Source organism: Eptesicus fuscus, chromosome 9 (genome assembly GCF_027574615.1).
Source record: "Eptesicus fuscus isolate TK198812 chromosome 9, DD_ASM_mEF_20220401, whole genome shotgun sequence".
NCBI lineage: Eukaryota > Metazoa > Chordata > Mammalia > Chiroptera > Vespertilionidae > Eptesicus > Eptesicus fuscus.
Window position 1 is genome coordinate 99851709 of NC_072481.1, and position 21303 is coordinate 99873011.

General features: G+C 41.7%; 1 protein-coding gene across 4 annotated transcripts in view; it reads right to left on the reverse strand.

Moving 5' to 3' along the window:
• Positions 1-21303, reverse strand: part of LIMS1 (LIM zinc finger domain containing 1) — a 185841-nt gene that overhangs the window by 10718 nt on the left and 153820 nt on the right. For all 4 annotated transcript variants that reach the window (XM_008154110.3, XM_054721598.1, XM_008154109.3 and 1 more), the window contains exons 3-6: positions 5830-5896; positions 4482-4602; positions 3843-3992; positions 2161-2311 (exon numbers count right to left, since the gene is read on the reverse strand). In XM_008154110.3, the coding sequence (XP_008152332.1) occupies positions 2161-2311; positions 3843-3992; positions 4482-4602; positions 5830-5896 (489 nt within the window). The remainder of the gene's footprint in view (positions 1-2160; positions 2312-3842; positions 3993-4481; positions 4603-5829; positions 5897-21303) is intronic.

A 21303-nucleotide genomic window follows, 5' to 3' on the forward strand; every position in this document is an offset into this window, starting at 1 on the left:
ATCTATGGCTTTTTTATACACCAATAATGAACTCACAGAAAGAGAAACTAAAAAAACAATCCCATTTACCATTGCACCAAAAAATTAAGATACCTAGGAAAAAACTTAACCAAGGAGATAAAAGACATGTACTTGAAAAACTACAGGACATTGAAAAAAGATAGAGGAAGATGTAAACAAATGGAACAACATACCATGTGCATGGATTGGTAGAATCAACATAATTAAAATGTCCATACTACCCAAAGCAATCTACAGATTCAATGCACTCCCCATTAAAATACCAATGGCATATTTCACAGACCTAGAACAAACTCTCTAAAAATTCATCTGGAATAAAAAAAGACCCCGAATAGCCACAGCAATCCTGAGAAAGAAGAATAAAGTTGGAGGGGTCACAATACCAGATATCAAGAGCATACAATGGAGTCAAGACAGTCTCTTCAATAAATGGTGCTGGGAAAATTGGTCAGATACATGTAAAAAAATCGAAACCAGACCACCAACTTACACCATACACAAAAATAAACTCAAAATGGTTAAAGGACTTAAATGTAAGACGGGAACCATACAAATCTTGTAAGACTCCATAGGCAGCAAAATATCAGACATATGTTGTAACAGTATCTTCACCGATACAGCTCCTAGAGCAATGGAAACTAAGGAGAAAATAAACAAATGGGACTACATCAAAATAAAAAGCTTCTGCAAAAAGAAACCATCAACAAAACAACAAGAAAACCCACTGCGTGGGAGAACATACTTGCCAATGCTATCTCAGGTAAAAGTTTAACCTCCAAAATTTACATGAAAGTCATATACTGTAACAAAAGGAAGATAAACAATCCACTCAAAAAATGGGCAAAGGACCTAAATAGACACCTTTCGAAAGAGGACATACAGAAGGCCAAGAAAGATATGAAAACATGCTCAAAGTCACTAATCATCCGAGAGATGAAAATCTAAACAACAATGAGATACCATTTCACACCTGTCAGAATGGCTATCAACAAATCAACAAATGACAAGTGCTGGCGAGGATGCAGAGAAAAAGGAACCCTCGTGCACTGCTGGTGGGAATGCAGACTGGTGCAGCCACTGTGAAGACAGTATGGAGTTTCCTCAAAAAGTTAAAAATGGAACTCCCATTTCATTCACTTCTAGGGATATATCCCAAGAAACTAGAAACGCCAATCAGAAAGGATATATGCACCCCTATTTTCATAGCAGCACAATTTACCATAGCGAAGATTTGGAAACAGCCTAAGTGCCCATCAGCAGATGAATGGATTAGAAAACTGTGGTACATCTACACAATGGAATACTACGCTGCAGTAAAAAAGAAGGAACTTTTATCCTTTGCAACAGCATCGATCGAACTGGAGCATTATGCTAAGCAAAACAATACAGTCAGAGGAAGACAAATATAACATGATCTCACTCATATGTGGGATATAATGAACATATACTGATGAACAAAAATAGATCCAGAGACAAGGTAACACTGAACAGACCGTCCAACCTCAGAGAGAAGGCAGGGGAGGGGGAGGTTAGAGAGCAACCAAAGGACTTGTATGCATGCATATTAGCATAACCAACGGACACAGACAACGGGGCAGTGGGGACTTGTCCTGAGGGATGGGAGTGGCAGGGGGCGGGGTCAATTGGGGAAAAAGAAGGCTATATAGAATGACAACAATAAAAATGGCCTTCAATTATCTAAATATAAATAAAACTTAAAAAAAATTTATTATTATTATTATTATTATTATTATTATTAGAGAGAGGAAGGGAGAGAGAAACAATGTGAGAGCAAAACATCGATGGGCTGCTTCCTGCCCCCCCACTGGGGACTGAGCCTGCAACCAGGCATGTGCCTGCCCGGGAGTCAACCTGCAACCTTCCGGTGTACTGGCGGCGCCCAGCCCCTTGAGCCACACAAGCCCGGGCTAGAGATTTAAGAACAGAAGAGCACAGCCTTCTCATTACCAGGAGCTCACAAGAGCTCTTGTGTACATTCTATATTCCTAATTTCTACAAAGGCAGTTGTCTTTAAAATGTTCACATTTCATTTTTAAAATCTCCTCATCTTGCTAACACATCTGAACCAACGAAATTAAAAAGTACTGGTTGCCCCCACATCATGCATGTAGAACTCACCTCCACATGCCACTGTTTGCCCATGGCATTGACCACACGCCCTTCAATGGGCCGCCGACAAGCACCACAGATGGGAACCCCCATTTTATCATGGCACGGCAAGCAATACAGTTCTCCTTTCAGCTCCCGGGCATCGGCAGTCAGCTCCTTCCTGTCCATGAGAAAGATAGCCAACTGAATGATACCATCAGGAGAGAAACAAACGGGCAACAATGTGACTAACACTTTTTAGGAGATTTTTGAAGTTATCACTATAACAATGTCTATAACTTCTTTTCCCTCCTGGCAATCAGCGCAACCTGAATTAATAGGTTTGAATAGGTTCCAGATTCCTATCAACACATCAGTATCATACACTAATGGTAAAATGTATAAGTAAGTCAGATACATATTATCACCTAGTCATTGGCTATCATTTCTTTGTCTATTATCACATTATAGTCCATTTGTCTTCCTTAAAAAGCTAGAGGATAATAACAATACTGAGGATAGACTCAGTGACATTATCTTTCCAAAATAACCAAGGAGTTTGGAGATTAGTTCCATTAACAATAATTACTTAAACTGTGACAAGCTTTTAAGAACAGTTACAGGTTAATAAGAAATAAACATGAAGTGACCAGAATGTTCTGTTTCCAAATGCTTAAGTATGCCATTATTTTCCGGCTCCCGTGTCAATAAACATGCCAGAGATAGCCCCAATTAGCCAAATGGACTTGTTTGAATTTCATCTGTTTAAATAATTATTTAAAAGTGCTAACCAAAACTGAAAAAATATTCCACTAGAGCAGTGACCGGCAAATTGCGGCTCGCGAGCCACATGCAGCTCTTTGGCCCCTTGAGTTTTTAGCAAAAGCCAGCTTAGGAGTACCCTAATTAAGTTAATAACAATGTACCTACCTATAGAGTTTAAGTTTAAAAAATTTGGCTCTCAAAAGAAAATTCAATCGTTGTATTGTTGACATTTGGCTCTGTTGACTAATGAGTTTGCCGACCACTGCACTAGAGCAAGGATAGGCAAGAAAAGCAGAAAAGGCACAAACTGATAATCACAAAAAAGATGAGGTGGCTATTCTTACACTGCAAAGCAGTTTGCTTGACCTTGAGCCTACCTTGTTTTCCCTACTACAATTTAGCATGTACATTCATATTCATTATAGTAAAGTATCTTTTTCCTTTAAATTTTTATACTAGACAACAAATTCAGAGAATCACAGCTTAACAATATATCATGAGTTTTTGAAGGAAAAAAACAAAACACCTTTAGATAGAATTTAAGATACTTTGAGATAACACCCTAATTATTATGAATGCAAAAGTTATATATGTACAAAGATAAGTCTTTCTAAGCTTTTTTTATTATTAATCCTTTATTGGAAAATAGTTTTTGGATGATTGAAGATATTTTAATATGGTCTAATTACTTCAAAATCTGTACATGCAGACACACGCACACACAAGTATGCTGCACACGCAATCAATGTGGCAAAATGTTAACTGATGAAACTAAATTAAGGGCATGTAGGTATTCTTTATATTATTCTCTTGACTTTCCTATAGGTTAAAAATCTCCCAGATTAAAACTTGGAGAAAAACAAATTTGGTTTGCCGGAGTAACAGAAATACAGATAAATGTTATCCTTCGTCTTCACTATGGTGCAGTAACAAAGAAATCGCAATACCCGCAGTTGGCACAGTTGAAGTGGTCTGGATGATAAGGGTCGTTCTTGAATATCAGAGGCTGCTCATCAATGATGGCATGGCATTTCTGGCAGATGTATTTTCCAAGGCCCCTGGCTTTCTCACGATTATGACAAGGGCGACACAGATGCCTAAACAGAGCCAAAATTTTTTAGAAACTTAAATTTAAAATCTAAGGTTCTTCCTAATAATTAAAAAGAAATGTGCCAAGAAAGAAAGAAAAAAAAAAGAGGGAAAAAAAAAAGAGGGGAAAAAAGAGAGAAAAAGAAATATGCTTCCCATATCTCTCAAAAGAAATTAAAGAAATGATTTCTTTAGAAATCACTGTTGACTTAATAGAGCAGACTACTACTTTATATATGAAAAACGCAAATAATCTGACTGATACTTTAGAAACTCAATTTTAAATACTTGCCCCCTTTTGTGAGGCCCAGGAACACAAATGCAGTAAACACTGCTGCCCAGAAACTCCAGGGCCCGCTCCTAACAGACACCAGTTTGAGTCCTGATGTTTTAAACCGGGTGTCCCGAAGCACCATCTCACATCCCATGAGAAAATATGCATGACATGTAGTAGTCACTTTATCCGCCCACACCTGACAAGGATAAAATACTCCTACCTCCCAGCATTCTTGACAAACCCGATATCTGCCAGGACCTCCTGGCAGAGGTCACAGCAGAAGCACTCAGGATGCCAGCTGTTATTCATGGCTTTGATAACGCGGCCAATGATGAATTCACCTGTGCGAAAGGGACACACAAAGTATATCCAATGTGGCATTTTATTGCTAAAAGCAGCAAAGGGAAAAAAACCACATTTAAGTCTTTTTCCACAAAAAGGAACTTTTTATGTATATGTATACCATAACAAGTATTATATTAGAAAAATGTTTTCTATATCATCTGAGTGCTTGTTTTTGATTCTGTAGTTCTATATTTTCAGGCTGTCTTATTACATCTCTGAATCTGCCTTTCCTTTCCCAAACAATTACTGGGCTCTCTTGAATGCCTTTTGGTAATTTCTGGCCATCAATTATACAGAAAACTGAAATCCACAGCACATTTTCTTGTAACCTAGGCTTAATTTCTTCTTTCATGAAACCTTTATAACATTCAACTCAGTTTCTCCAATCTCTGGAGGCCTTGTAGTAGAGCTGTTAGCAACCAGTGAAGTGGCTAAGGTGCAAGCCAGCCCAGCACCTGTATAACCAACCATAGGCAATCTCCAAGGATCTATGCACCTCACTGACAATCTTCTCTGTCTCCCTCCTGGCAAACCCAAAAGCAAGAGGGTCAATGAATATTCCATAAATGTTCATTTAACAGAAGTCTCAGTCCTGAAATAACTTTATACTAGATGTCCTTAAAAATCAATTCTCTCTGGGTTTTTATACTCTTCCAGTTTGTTATATATAACTAGAGGTCCGGTGCATGAAATTCGTGCATGGGGGTGATGGTGGTAGTGGGGATAGTCCCTCAGCCCGGCCTGCGCCCTCTCGCAGTCCGGGACCCCTTGGGGGATGTCTGACTGCTGGCTTAGTCAGACATCCCTCTTGCAGTCTGGGGCTCTCGCAGTCCAGGATCCCTTGCTCCTACTGCCTGCCTGCAGTGGAGGCAGGAGAGGCTCCCACCACCACTGATGCGCTCACCAGCCATGAGCCCGGCTTCTGGCTGAGTGGCGCTCCCCTGTGGGAGCACACTAATCACCAGGGGGCAACTCCTGTGTTGAGTGCCTGCCCCCTGGTGGTCAGTGGACGTCATAGCGACTGGTGGTTCCGCCGTTTGGTCGATTTGCATATTAGAGTTTTATTATATAGGACTGATAGGCAAGTGGACAGATAAAGTACCTAAATGCTATTCCTAATGAGCACCAAAACACACTTTTATCATTGACACTTCAATAGTGTTAAACAACTTAAGTAACTTTGAAACTTAACTTTTTATTTTACATTCAGCAGTGAAACTTACCGCACTGATGGCAGCAGGGTGCAAAAAGCATCTGAAAATCATGTTCGCAGTACTTCCTCCCTTCAAACTGAAATAGAAAGTATTTGTAAATATGAATATAACTAGAGGCCTGGTGCATGAAATTCATGCATTGGGGGCGGGGGGGGGGGCGTGTCCCTCAGCCTGGCCTGTACCCTCTCCAATCCAGGACATCCCTCTCGCAATCCAGGACCTCTGGCTCCTAATCGCTCACCTGCCTGCCTGCCTGCCTGATCGCCCCTAACCACCTCTGCCTGCCAGCCTGATCACCCCTAACCGCCCTCCCCTGCCGGCCTGATCACCTCTAACTGCTCTCCCCTGCCCGCCTGATTGCCCCTAACCGCCTCTGCCTGCCAGCCTGATCGCCCCTAACCACCTCTGCCTGCCAGCCTGATCACCCCTAACCGCCCTCCCCTGCCGGCCTGATCACCTCTAACTGCTCTCCCCTGCCCGCCTGATTGCCCCTAACCGCCTCTGCCTTGACCCTCACCACCGTGGCTTTGTCTGGAAGGAGGACGGGACGACCAGAAGATGTTCCGTCTATCTGGTCTAATTAGCATATTAGTATAGATTGTTCTTTGCAGACAAAAAGGAAAGATGCTTTTGATCTAAGAGCTCTGCCCTAAGAATTTATAATTCCACTGAGATTTTTAAAAGCAGATATACTTTTGTATCTTCCATACATCTATGTGTGGGCCCAGGGAAGATACAATGAACAAGTTGAAGCTAGAATTAACATAGTGCCCAAAGAATACAGTGACCCTGCCTATAACTATATATAATTGTTTTTTTTGTTTGTTTACATACTCCATGTTTAAGAATCTGATGAAAACTACACCCCACTCCCCAGTAAATAGGCATATACAAGTCCTTTTCCACATGTTTTAAGGTTGATATCTAAAATATTTTACTCTAGGCTTAAATATTTATGAAGGGTAAACATTCCAGCATATTTTAAATTTAAACATCTTAAAATGGCACAAAAATCCTTATTTACATCCTTCATTTCTCTCCTTGAACTGTTCCTATTTTATTTCCCTCAAAGTTTTATCTTAGTATATTTTTTATGCTAGTGTCTTTAACTGATCACCCTTCCATACTTCACTACAATTAAAATGCTTTACTTTCTGAATCCATAAGACTCTAAAAGGTAACATTCTTTTCTTCTGGATTAAGTTGTCATTATAATGAGTATTAGTAAAACATAAGTTACAAATGTTAAATTTTATTTACTATTTATTTACTTGAAAAGCATATCTTAATGAGATGAGCAGGGCTACTCTTTTCCCCTCATAATTATTTCATGCCTCTGTGGATAAATATGACTTACCACTAGAAAAGCCATTAATTCTAGATTAATTTTCTATTTTGGGGGTTGCTTTTATCCTTTTCACATAAAAAAGTTGTAGGAATTACATAATGTCTTCCTTTGAATCTTTAAGCACCTTATAAGTTATATATTAAAAATCACATACTCTTTGATTATCAAAATTCACTTTTAATAATGTATCAGTTGTCAACTCAGTTTCCTCAATTATGAAAATTATCTGCAGATTTAGCTCATTCAATTTAGTGAACATATCTATAATAATTGGCAAACCAGCCAAAGCAGATTTATTTTGTGGCAGAAAAAGTCTTATTTCATTTTTAAAATTCAAATAATAAACTCCAATAAATTTAATGAATCTATTTTTAAAAGTTACAGAGAAAAATAAATCAACAAGCTATTACTCAATACTCTGTCATAATATAATGCATTGTAATGTGTAGCCCAAAGTAGAAGTTATTTAAGTGAGATGTTCCTTTAATGAATAAATATTATGTATATATAAAGACATTTGAGGTTTAGTAATTTTAATAAATTAGTAGTAATTAAAAACAAAGAAGTCAGCCCTAGCTGATTTCATTGGCCTGTGGACTGAAGGGTCCCAAGTTCGATTCTGGTCAAGGGCACACGCCCTGGTTTCGGGCTCGATCCCCGGTTGGGGTGTGCAGGAGGCAGCCAATCAATGAGTCTCTCTCATCCTCTATCTCCCTCTCCCTTCATCTCTGAAATCAATTTAAAAAAAAGAAGAAATCAAGCAGATTTTGAAATAATGGTGGCCTAATAGGAAGCCCTGTCGTGCATCTCATCCCAGGGCCAGACTGGAATTACAACTAAATTGAAGAACATTCACCTGGAATTACACTGAAGTCCAGCTGAGGAGTAGACTTATATCAAGGAAGGACAGAAAACACCTGGACACTGGTAGGAAGGGTGAGGTCGTAAGAGGGGCTGACCCATCTCCTAGGAGCAGCAGGCAGCCCTAGGCTATGGGAGGGGCTGTTCCCCCAGTAGAGAGAGTCCTGGAACCAGGCTGACCTCCATAGCTCGGAGCACCAGAGCCCAGACCAGCAGTCCACGTAACATCCATCTGTGAAAGGCGGCAGGGCTGCTGGTCGTGGCGGAGTCTGGACCTTGTAAGCTGAAGTTGTTCGGAGAGAAAGCTGCACTTTTTTAAAAAAAACAAATCTTTATTGTTCAGATTATTACAGGTGTTCCTCTTCTCCGCCCCCCCCCCCATAGTTCCCCTCCACCTGGTTCCCCACCCAACCCCATGCCCTTACCCCCTGCCATTGGCTTTATCCATAGGTGTAAGACCTTTGTCCAATCTCTTCCCACATCCTTCAGATCCCCTTCCCCCTGAGAATTGTCAGTCCACTCCCTTTCTATATCCCTGATTCCATTATATTCACCAGTCCCTTCTGTTCTTCAGACTTTTTATTCACTTGATTTTTAGATTCACTCTTTGGTAGGTATGTATTTGATGTCTTTTTGTTGTTCATAATTTTTATCTTTACCTTTTTCTTCTTCTTCCTCTTCTTAAAGAATACCTTTCAGCATTTCTTGTAATCCTGGTTTGGTGGTGATGAACTCCTTTAGTTTTTTCTTGTCTGTGAAGCTCTTTATCTGACCTTCAATTCTGAATGATAACTTTGCTGGGTAGAGTAGTCTTGGTTGTAGGTTCTTGCTGTTCATCACTTTGAATATTTCTTGCCACTCTCTTCTGGCCTGCATAATTTCTGTTGAGAAATCAGCTGACAATTGTATGGGTACTCCCTTGTAGGTAACTAACTGTTTTTCTCTTGCTGCTTTCAAGATTCTATCTTTGTCTTTTGCCCTTGGCATTTTGATTATTATGTGTCTTGGTGTGGTCCTCTTTGGATTCCTCTGTGCGCTTCCTGAACTTGTAAGTCTATTTCTTTCACCAGGTGGGGAAAGTTTTCTGTCATTATTTCTTCTAATAGGTTATCAATATTTTGCTCTCTCTCTTCTTCTGGCACCCCAAAAATTCAGATGTTGGTATGCTTAAAGCTGTTCCAGAGGCTCCTTACATTATCTTCATGTTTTTGGATCCTTTTTTCTTTTTGGTTGGGTGTTTTTTGTTTCCTCATATTTTTTGTTTTCTCTGGTTGGGTGTTTTCTGTTTCCTCATATTTCAGATCTTTGGTTTGATTCTTGGGGTACGTTGATCTACAGTTGGGTTTCTGTATATTCTTTATTTCAGACAGTGTATGCTTAATTTCTGACTGGTCCTTTTCCATTTTCTTGACATTCTCATTGAGGTCCTTGAAGTTCTCATCAAGTTTCTCCACAGTTTTTAGAAGATTCTTGAGTAACCTTATAAATGTGGTTTTGAACTCTATATCTTCCCGTAGTTTACTTTCCTCCATTTCTTTCATTGGTGACATGTTTCTGTTCCTCCGCATTTTGGCTGCTTCCCTATGTTGATGGAGCGGCTTTGTGTGCTAGGTGTCCTATAGGGCCAGTAGCTCAGCCTCCCCAATCACCTGAGGTGGACGGTCTTGGTGCACCCCTTTATGAGCTGAGTGCAAAGTCTTGGTGTAGTTAAGCCTTGATTGCTGTTAGTACACTGGGAAGAATTGTCCTCCAGGCCAATTGGCTGTGTGGACCCGCTGTGTTTATAACTGCTGTGCTGGAGACACGCTTCTGGTGCAGGACTTGTTTCAGTGGGGCTTTGGTGATCTCTGAGTCCACCTCCTGAATATGTCACTTATGGATGTGAGGAGTTGAAATCTGTGTCTCACACTGACCACTAGGTACACTGGCTTCCAGATCTCCAATGGGGTGCAGGTCAGCTACTGTCTGAGGCCACCCTGCCGGGGCTACAGGAGAATTCCAGTCCTCTCCTCCCTGTTTAGGATTTGGAGATTTTGGAGCTGTCTGAACTGGTTGCTAGGTTAAGCAGCGATCCATTCATATGCAAAAGCCGCTGCTTGGAGCTTGGGTGGGTTTGTAGGTTGTGTGGGGCAGGGTCTCAGGGCGTCACTAGGCTAGGGCATGGCAAACAGCAATGGCTGGCAGCCAGACTTCCCGCGTCTCCGGCCGCATCCCCACGTCCCGCGCCCCAGCGCCGCAGACAATTATTCTTCCGCGCAGCTCTGCAAGCAAGCCACCCTCACTTTCCGACCCGATGGCAAACAGTCCAGAGACAGAGAAGCATCGAGGATGCTTCTCCCCATAGGAGTTTGGGTCCCGCGCGTTTCCCCTTCGGGTTGAAGAAAGCAATGCCCACCACCAGCTGGGATCCGCTGCCAGCCTGTATCGTGCGTGCGCGTTGTACCTCAGCTTTTCAGCGTTTGTGCCCTGAACACTCCTCTCTCAGTCTAGTTGTAGATCTTCCACTCAGCCAGCCCTCCCGTGGCTCTGGGTGATAGAGGTTTTGTCTTTTAGTTGTAGTTTTGAAATTGTTGTGCACAGCCGCAGTTTAGATGTTTACCTATGCCGCCATCTTGGGTTCTTCCTGCACTTTTTTTTCTAAACCCAGAGCAAAGGAGTTTTGATTTGCAGCTACTCACTCGAGGCTTTGGTGTAGAAAGGTACAGACTCCAGGTGCCTGAGAAGCTGGGGTGGGAAGCATTGTGGGGTGACATGGAAAAACAGCAGCCAGGAGTCCTGCATTTGGTTCAAGCCCAAACCAAAATGGCCATTTTTCCTGAGAGGAGCTAGTTGCTCCCCGTAACCTCAGGGCAGGTAAAGAAAAAAACCCCTGCCTTATGTCATACAGCCTGCTCTACACTCAGAATACCTGCCTACCCCACCTGCATTTTGACCTTTATAGAGGAAACAAAAGCAGAAGCCAAGCCTACAGATTTGAACAGTCTCAGGGAGCATCAGTGACTGGATTGGGGGAGGGGCCATCTGCCCCACTATGCTGGGCACCAGTCTAGTACTTTCCTTACACAGTGGAGCTGATAGAAACTCCAGGTTTCCAGCCAATCCCACTGGAATCCATACAAGGATCTCTGCCCAGCTGAGGACAAACTAATATTTAGGGCCACTTGCAGAGAAGTAGCTCTGGGACAGGGAAACACACCCACCACATTCCCTGAAAGCTAAATAGCACCTCCCCTGCTTAAAGCCCTTTCAGAAACAGACTATTGAGTGATTAAAGATTGGCAGCTAGATAAAAGCAAAGGTGGGCAGAGGTGGAGCCTGGAGAACCAGAGGAAATTTGCTGAGCCAGCCCTGGGCTCCACAATGCCTGCTTCAGAGGATGGAACCTCCTGCTTGCAGCCAAGTCCTGTGGAGATAGACACAAACTGTGGATCTCTTGGAACTTCAAGCAGGTTGCTGAAAGCCAAATGAGGACAGTTTCTGACAGTGATTAGCACAAAAACCTCTCATGGAAAGCCCAGGACAGTCAGCCACAGTCATCAGAAGAGTAGGATCCAAAGGGAGCTCCTGTGGGGCTCTAAACTTGACTGAAAGGAACACCACTTTGTCATTTTTTGTTGCTGTTTTTTCAATTTTCTCTCTTTTTTCTTGGTACATCTACACAATGGAATACTACACTGCTATATAAAAGAAAAGAACTCTTACCATTTGCAACAGCATGGATGGATCTGGAGAGCATTATGCTAAGTGAAATAAGCCAGTCAGAGAAAGATAAATATCACATCATCTCATTTGTGGAATATAATGAACAACATAAACTGATGAACAAAAATAGATCCAGAGACAGAGAAGCATTGAACAGACTGCCAAACTTCAGTGGGAAGGCACACTTAAAGAATTAGGAAGAGAACAACAAGAAAAGCCAAGAGAAGGCAGAAGGAAGGAAATAATAATAATCAGAAAATAAGTTACATACAGACTAAAAGAACAATACAAAAGATCATCAAAACCAAGAGCTGGTTCTTTGAAAAGATAAAGAAAATTGATAAACCTTTAGTCAGACTCATCAAGAAACAAAGAAAGAGGACCAAATAAACAAAATCAGAAGTGAATGACCCCACAGAAATAGAAAAGATTGTAAAAAATTACTATGAACAACTATATTCCAACAAACGGTGTCCCTGGACAAAATGGATATATTCCTAGAAAAATACAACCTTACAAAACTCAAGCAGTAAGAATCATAAAACTTGAATAGAACCATAACTACTGATGAAATCGAATTAGTAATTAGAAAAACCTCAGTAAACAAAAGGCCTGGTCTGGATGACTTCATCGGGGTTTTACCAAACATTCAAAAAAGAACTAACACCTGTACTCCTCAGACTGTCCCAAAAAATCCAGGAGGAAGGAAGACTCCCAAGCTCTCTTTATGAGGCCAGCATTAGCCTAATTCCAAAACCAGATAAAGACCCTACAAAGAAAAAGAATTCAGGACACTATCCCTGATGAACATAGATGCTAAAATCCTCAATCAAATAGCAAATTTGATCCAGCAATACATTAAAAAGATCATACACATGACCAAGTGGGATTTATTCCGGGGATGCAAGGCTGGTCCAGTATCTGCAAATCAATAAACGTGATTAACGAATTGGAAGACAAAAATCACATGATCATGATCATATAAATTGATGCAGAAAAAGCATTCGACAAATTCCAATGCCATTTAAAACTCTCAGCAAAGTGGGAATAGGGGGATCATACCTCAACATAACAAAGTTCATATGTGACAAACCTACAGCCAACATTATACTCAGAGGGCAAAAACTAAAACCATTTCCCCTAAGAACAGAAACAAGACAGGGATGTCCACTTTCACAACTATTATTCAATACAGTACTGGAAGTATTAGCTTCAGCAAACAGAGAAGAAACAAAAATAAAAGTCATCAAAATTGGGAAGGAAAAAGTTAAACTGCCATTATTCACAGATGACGTGATATTGTACACAGAAAATCCTAAAGACTCCACCAAAAAACTACTAGATTTAATAAATAAATTTGGCAAAGTAGCAGGATACAAAATTAACACCCAGAAATTTTTGGCTTTTTTATACACCAATAATGAACTCTCAGAAAGAGAAACTAAAAAAACAATACTATTTAACACGTTAAGCGCCCAGCCTGTTTGTCTTCCGGACGGAAAGTATAGTGTCAGTCACCGGTGACTGACATGGTGCTTAACGTGTTAACATTGCAACAAAATAATTAAGATACTTAGGAATAAGCTTAACCAATGGGTAAAAGACCTGTATTTGGAAAACTACAGGATGTTGAAGAAGGAGATAGTGCTGGAAGCTATCCATTGTCAACACTATCATGAAAATGCAACAAGGAACTCGGAAGGCTAATGGACCTTAAGCTTTGGCAGGGCCAAAGCTATGTACCAATTGTTCTGTTGAGATAGTGGTGGCTCAAGCAATTTCCTGACCTAATAGTCTCAAAGTAAATCTTTACTAATATTTACTGACCTTTGAGATAGTCTGTCTGCTACCGGATTGCCGTGCCTAACTGAGGGCAAAGATGTGTATCTAAGTTGAATAAAAGCTAACAGGTCCAGGGCTTCAGGGAGCTTCCCCACCAGAGGGAAGTTTTCCACCTGGTTCCCCCATGCCTTCTAAATTCATATTTCTTGTCTAGTGTATTCATTTGTGCATCGGCCCCTTCTCCAGATCCTGAATCCTTCCTGCAAAAGGTTGTGGCAAGATAGAGGATGTTATAAATAAGTGGAAGAAAATAACATGTTCATGGGTTAGTAGAATCAACATAATTAAGATGTCCATACTACCCAAAGCAATTTATAGATTCAATGCAATCCCTATTAAAATATCAATGGCATATTTCACAGATATAGAATACACCAAAAATTTATATGGAATCAAAAAAGACTCCAAATAGCCACAGTAATCTTGAGAAAGAAGAACAAAGTAGGAGGAATCACAATACCAGATATCAAATTATACTACAAAGCCAATGTGCCCCAAACAGCCTGGTACTGGCACAAGATCAGGCATATAGATCAATGGAACAGAACAGAGAACCCAGAACTTGACCCAAGCCATTATGCTCAATTAATATTTGACAAAGGAGGCAAGAGCATACAATGGAGTCAAGACAGTCTCTTCAATAAATAGTGTTGGGAAAACTGGACAGGTACATGCAAAAAAATGAAATTAGACCACCAACTTATACCATACACAAGAATAAACTCAAAATGGGTAAAAGACCTAAATTTAAGTTGTGAAACCATAAAAACCCTGGAAGAAACCATAGGCAGCAAAATCTCAGACATAGCAATATGTTTACTGACACATCTCCTAGGGCAGTGGTAGGCAAACTGTGGCTCGTGAGCCACATGCGGCTCTTTGGCCCCTTGAGTTTTTAGCAAAGGCCAGCTTAGGAGTACCCTAATCCTATCTAATAAAAGAGTAATATGCAAATTGGCTGGTGGGCGTGGCTACACCCGTGAGCCACGCCCACCAGCCAATCAGAGCGACTATGAAAATTAATCCCAACCAAGATGGCTACGGCCACGGAGCGAGCAGGAGGGAGGCTTGGGTTTCCCCAGCAATGGAGGAAGCCAAGCTCTCCACACAACCTGGCGGGCCGAGGCCTCCACTCAAGAGTACAAAGTTTTAATTATAGAAGATAAATAAATTCCAACAGAAATGGCGGCAGCCACGGAGCTGCAGAGAGCAGGAGGCTAGGGTTGCCCCAGGCAATGGAGGAAGCCAAGTTTCTGCAGCCCTGGCTGGCCCAGGCCTCCGCTTAAGGCTACAAAGTTTCAATTATAGAAGACAAATAAATTCCAACAGAAATGGCGGCAGCCATGGAGTGAGCAGGAGGATTGACTCCGCTCCAGGCTACAAAGTTTCAATTATAGAAGATAAATAAACCCCAGATACCAGGGTCTCCACTTGGGTCGCCGGGGGGGGGGGGGCGTGACCAGCCTGCAAACCACCACAGGCCCCTTGCCCAGGCCACCCCGTGCCCCAAGGGAACCCCCACCCTGATTCGGGACACCCTTCAGGGCAAACCAGCTGGCCCCCTACCCATGCACCAGGCCTCTATCCTATCTAATAAAAGAGTAATAGGCAGATTGACCATCACTCCAACACACAAGATGGCTGCTCCCATGTGGTCAAAGATCCTGTCCCCATGTGGACACAAGATGGCCACCACGAGATGGCCAGCAGGGGAGGGAAGTTGAGAGGGACCAGGCCTGCAAGGGAGAGCAGTTGTGGGCGATCAGGCCAGCAGGGGAGGGCAGTTGGGAGGGACCAGGCCTGCAAGGGAGGGCAGTTGGGGGTGATCAAGCCTGCAGGGGAGGGAAGTTAGGGGTGACCAGGCCGGCAGAGGGGGGAAGTTGGGGGTGACCTGGCCTGCAGGGAAGGGCAGTTGGGGGGGACCCAAGCCTGCAGTTGAGAGCAGTTGTGGGGGACCAGGCTGGCAGGGGAGGGCAGTTAGGGGCAAACAGGCTGGCAGGGGAGGGCAGTTAGGGGTGACCAGGCCTGCAGTGGATGGCAGTTAGGGTCAAACAGGCTAGCAGGGGAGTAGTTAGGCATCAATCAGGCTGGCAGGGGAGTGGTTAGGGGGTGATCAGGCTGGCAGGCAGAAGCAGTTAGGGGCAATCAGGAAGGCAGGCAGGTGAGCAGTTGGGAGCCAGCAGTCCTGGATTGTGAGAGGGTTGTCCGACTGCCTGTTTAGGCCCGATCCCACCGGTGGGATCGGGCCTAAACAGGCAATCGGACATTCCCCGAGGGGTCCCAAATTGGAGACGGTGCAGGCTGGGCTGAGGGACACCCCCCGCCCCCGGTGCACGAATTTTGTGCACCGGGCCTCTATTTAAGTTAATAACAATGTACCTACCTATATAGTTTAAGTTAAAAAAATTTGGCTCTCAAAAGAAATTTCAATCGTTGTACTGTTGATATTTGGCTCTGTTGACTAATACGTTTGCCGACCACTGTCCTAGGGCAGTGGTCGGCAAACTGCGGCTCATGAGCCTCATGCGGCTCTTTGACCCCTTGAGTGTGGCTCTTCCACAAAATACCACGGCCTGGGAGAGTCTATTTTGAAGAAGTGGTGTTAGAAGAAGTTTAAGTTTAAAAAATTTGGCTCTCAAAAGAAATTTCAATCGTTGTACTGTTGATACTTGGCTCTGTTGACTAATGAGTTTGCCGACCACTGTCCTAGGGCAAAGGAAACTAAAGAGAAAATAAACAAGTGGGACTACATCAAAATAAAAACTTCTGCACAGCAAAAAGAAACCATCAACAAAGTGAAAAGAGAGCCCACTGTATGAGAGAACATATTTGCCAATGAAACATCCGATAAGGTGTTAATTTCCAAAATATATAAGCAACTTATACAACCTAACAAAAGGAAGACCAATAATCCAATTAAAAAATGGGTAAAGGACCTAAATAGATACTTCTCCAAAGTGGACATATAGAAGGCCAAGAGATATGAAAAAATGCTCAAAGTCACTGATTGTCAGAGAGATGCAAATTAAAACAACAATGACGTATCACCTCACACCTGCGAGAATGGCTACCATAACAAATCAACAAAAGACAAGTGCTGGTGAGGATGTGGAAAAAAGGGAACCCTCGTATACTGATGGTGGGAATGCAGATTGGTGCAGCCACTGTGGAAAACAGTATGGAGTTTCCTCAAAAAGTAAAAAATGGACCTCCCATTTGACCCAGTGATCCCACTTCTAGGAATATATCCTAAAAAACAGGAACACCAGTTAGAAAGAATATATGTTCATAGCAGTGAAATTTACAATAGTTAAGATTTAGAAACAGTCCAAGTGCCCATCAGCAAATGAGTGGATAAAAAAGCTGTGTTACATTTACACAATGGAATACTACCCAGTCGTAAAAAAAAAGAAAAAAAAGGAACTCTTACCATTTGCAACACCATGGATGGTGGACATGGAGAATATTATGTTAAGCAAAATAAGCAAGTTAGAGATAGATAATTATCACATGGTCTCACTCTTATGTGTAATCGAATGAACCAAATAAACTGATGAACAAAACAGATGCAGAGACATAGAACCATGAACAGACTGATGAAATTCAGAGGGATTAATCAGGAAACTTACACGCATATATGCATAGCCCATGGATGTAGACAATAGTGTGGCGAAGGCTTGGGAGGGGCAGGTGCAGGGAGGTGGAGGTCAATGGGAAAAAAAACCAACAACCAAAAACAAAGGGGACATCTGTAATACTTTCAACAATAAGGATAAAAAAAAGAAAAGAAAAAAAGTCAAATATAAAAACCTGAGAAATAACTCCATTACTTTAGCTAAAAAACTGATCAACTTTTACTAGCTACCCCAGCTTAGTGTTGGAAGAACAGTTTCAGAACTGTTTGTCTCAATTGGCAAATTGAGACAAACAATAAAAGACTAGTTGATGATTACAATATATCATAAGACCTTCAGAAGGAATGGAGAATGTTTTGTGGACCATTTGTTTTTTCTCCATGTGTGGCAGTTTTAAATTACTAGTTTTTAAAATCAGTATTTTTTAATAGAAATAACTTGACCAAAAATCTGTCACAGAATTTGGAGACCTATTAAAACAAAGTTCAGTTAGGGGGGAAAAAAAAAAGGCAACAATCAAGTTTTACTCTGTATTTAATGAAAGAAATAAATATAGCCCTGGCCAGTTTGCTAAATGGTTAAAGAGCATTGGCCTAAGCACCAAAGAGTTGCAGGTGTGACCCCTGGTCATGGTTGGGGCAGGTGCTGGAAGCAACCAATTGATGTGTCTCTCTCACATCGATGTTTCTCCCTCCCTGTCTCTTTCTCTTATCCCCCCTCCTTAAAAAAAAAAATAAAATAAAATAAATATCCTCAGGTGAGGATTAACAAAAAAGGAAGAGAACAATATATATCTTAAAAAACAAAAAATAAGTCTAGCAGTTAGCATAAATACTATATTTGCTAGCAGAAGGTAGAAAAAAATGAGGATCGGTTATAATTTGAGTAAAAGTCTTTTAAGGTATGATTCAAATAGATAACACATCATAGACATTAAGAACATTGACCACAGCCTGGATGCAGGGCTCAGTGGTTGAGCATTGACCTATGAACCAGGAGGTCATGGTTTGATTCCTGGTCAGGCCATATGCCCAGGTTGCGGGCTTGATCCCCAGTGTGGGGCATGCAGGAGGCAGCTGATCAATGATTCTCTCTCATCATTGATGTTTCTATCTCTGTCTCCCTCTCCCTTCTTCTCTGAAACAAATAAAAATATATTAAAAGGAAAAGAAAAGCAGAAGTAGAATATCTGAATAGAGAAAAATAAATTTCAGTTTGGGGAAACAGTTGTAATTACTATACATATAGAAAATAAATCTTGCCTTCTGCTAAATGAATGATGAACTATCTAAGAATGGGTATATTTATCTTCCTTTGCGCCAATTTAAACAAGAAAATGTAAGCTCTCTTTAGGGTCTTTCTTAAATGAGTTCTTTCTAGAAGTACTTTCTAATTAAATTTATGGCACAAGAATTAACTGTGACTGCAGATAGATTCTTAAGAGAAAGGACTATAAAAAGGTTTTTGTTTTGTGTACGGTATTACCTAAACAACCAGAGGAACATGCCCATTTGTAACTGACTTATTATCATAGTGAACTTCACTACCTACTGGAAGGGATGTCCTTATTATTTGATGCATTGGTTCTCAACTGAGGGTGATTTTGCTCCCCAGTGGGTATTGAGCAATGACTGGAGATATTTTTGTTTGTCACAACTGGGGATCTAGTGGGTAGAGACTAGGGATGCCATTAACATCCTATAATGTAAAGGACATTGTGGGATTTAATCACCAAACTCGGTACCCCCAGCAGAGAGCACCACAACTGAGAAGGGTACCCACATAACATCTGGCTATGTAAAGCAATGGGGTTGCTGTCTGCCAGGGAGTGACAGCTGAAAATTCAGGCACTCTCTTAAAGGGCCTGTGGAGCCACCCACTTTGTGCTCTGGCAGAGGGAGGGCACAGTGGACTGGAGCTGTGTGAGAAGAAGCCAGGATTGGAAACTCAGAAGTTAGAGCTGAGAAGGCAGATACCCTCGGTTTCCTGTGCTGAGTCATTCCCTCACACAGTAGAGGACATCTTTCCCACAAAAACATTTGCCTTGTCTAGGGGGAAGACAGTTGACCCACCCTATTGGAAAATACCTTGCCTTGAGGCCACTTAAGAGACTAAAAATAACAATTAGCATCCAGGCAGAAGCAACTGCCCCACCCTGTTGAATAAACTCTCAACACACCTGAGGATGATTGCCTGGGACCATTCAAGTTGAATCCTATCAGTCTATACACAGAGGTGGTCTCTGGAGGCTTTGAGTCTTTGCCTGATCTAATTAGTCAAAAACAGTGCTTGACACTGTCCTGCACTAAAGATTGAGAAGCACAGAGGATCTATCTAATACGAGCATATCAAACTCATGGCCCACAATGAATATTTTTGTGGCCCACCCAATACAATGATATGTAAGAAACGTTATAATAAAAATTTTGTAACTTAATTTTTACAATATCCTTTATACATAATATATATATATATATAAGCCTAAGTGACCGTTACGACCAAGTGACCGGAATAACTGGTCGAGCAGTTGCTATGACACACACTGACCACCAGGGGCAGACGCTCAGTGCAGGAGCTGCCCCCTCATGGTCAGTGTGCTCCCACAGCCAACCTTCCGCGGCCCCTCCCCCAGCCGACTGGCCAACCTCCTGTGGCCCCTCCCCGCAGACTGCCAACCTCCCTCGGCTCCTCCCACTGGCCTGGCCCCCCTATCAGCCCCTCTCCAGCTGGCCAACCTCTTGCGGCCCCTCCCCTGGCTGGCCAACCTCCCGCGCACCCCCCACTGGCCGGCCAACCGCCTTGGGTCCCTCCCCCCAGCCGGCCAGCCCCCTGATAGGCCTTAATTGCCAGCCAGGCCGAGGGACCCCACCCATGCACGAATTCATGCACCAGGCCTCTAGTTATGAATAACGAACTACAACGTTTGCTAATGACTGATTACTATAATTGAGTTGTATTCATTTCCCATACACGCCTTATGTGCAGGCACACCATTTCTCTCCACTAATACCAGCAGCCAATATTTTAGCAGCCGATTGCCACGTCATTAGTCTTGGACTGACTTGTTTGGTGTGTGCAACAGGAAATATTTTGCTTTCAGGGAACAAGAAAAATAGGTTTATTTGTATTACGCTTATTAATTTGAGCAGTTATTCAGTGTCTGGTAAGTTAATGTTCAAGAAAAAATATTAATTTTTATTAAAATGTTCTATTATTTTATGTTAACAGTACTCATTTATTTCAGCCCTTTGTATTCAGCATGTCTCTATTGAAATAAATCTATGTTTCTATGAAAATTGAAACTTGTTTTTTTTGCAGCCCACATAAACTTAAACCGTGTTTATTTGGCCCGTGTTAGCCTTTGAGTTTGACCTAATGCACAGTCACAATTCCAAACAGACAGCCAAAATGAGGAGACAAAGAAACAACCCCCAAACGAAAGAACAAGAGAATTCTCCAGAAGAAGAGATAACTGAAGTAGAGATAAGAAATTTATCTGAAACAGAGTTCAGAGTAAAGATGATAAAGATGTTCAACAGTATGAGAAAAGATATAGTAACCATGAAAAAAGAACAGTCGGAAATAAAGAGTGACATAACACAAATAAAGAACACACTGGAGGAAATACACAGCAGATTAGGGGAAGGTGAGGATAGAATCAGTGAATTAGAAGACAGGGTTGAAAAAAATCACCCAATCAGAGAACCAAAATGAAAAAACAATTGAAAAACAGGAAGATAGCTTAAGGGAGCTGTGGGACAATGTGAAACATAACAATATTAGAATAGCCTAAGTGACCGTTACGACCAAGTGACCGTAAGAGAAAGGGAGAAAGGAATAGAGAATGTGTTTGAAAAAATAATGGCAGAAAACTTCCCTAACCTGATAAAGGAAAAAGTCATACAAGTTCAGGAGGCACAGAGAACCCCAAGCAAGAAGAACCCAAACAGGCCCATGCCCAGACACATTCTAATTAAAATGCCAAAAATTAAAGAGAAAGAGAGAATCTTAAAAGCAGCAAGAGAAAAGCAAACTGTTACCTACAAAGGAGCTCCAATTAGGCTGACACATGATTTCTCATCAGAAATTCTAGAG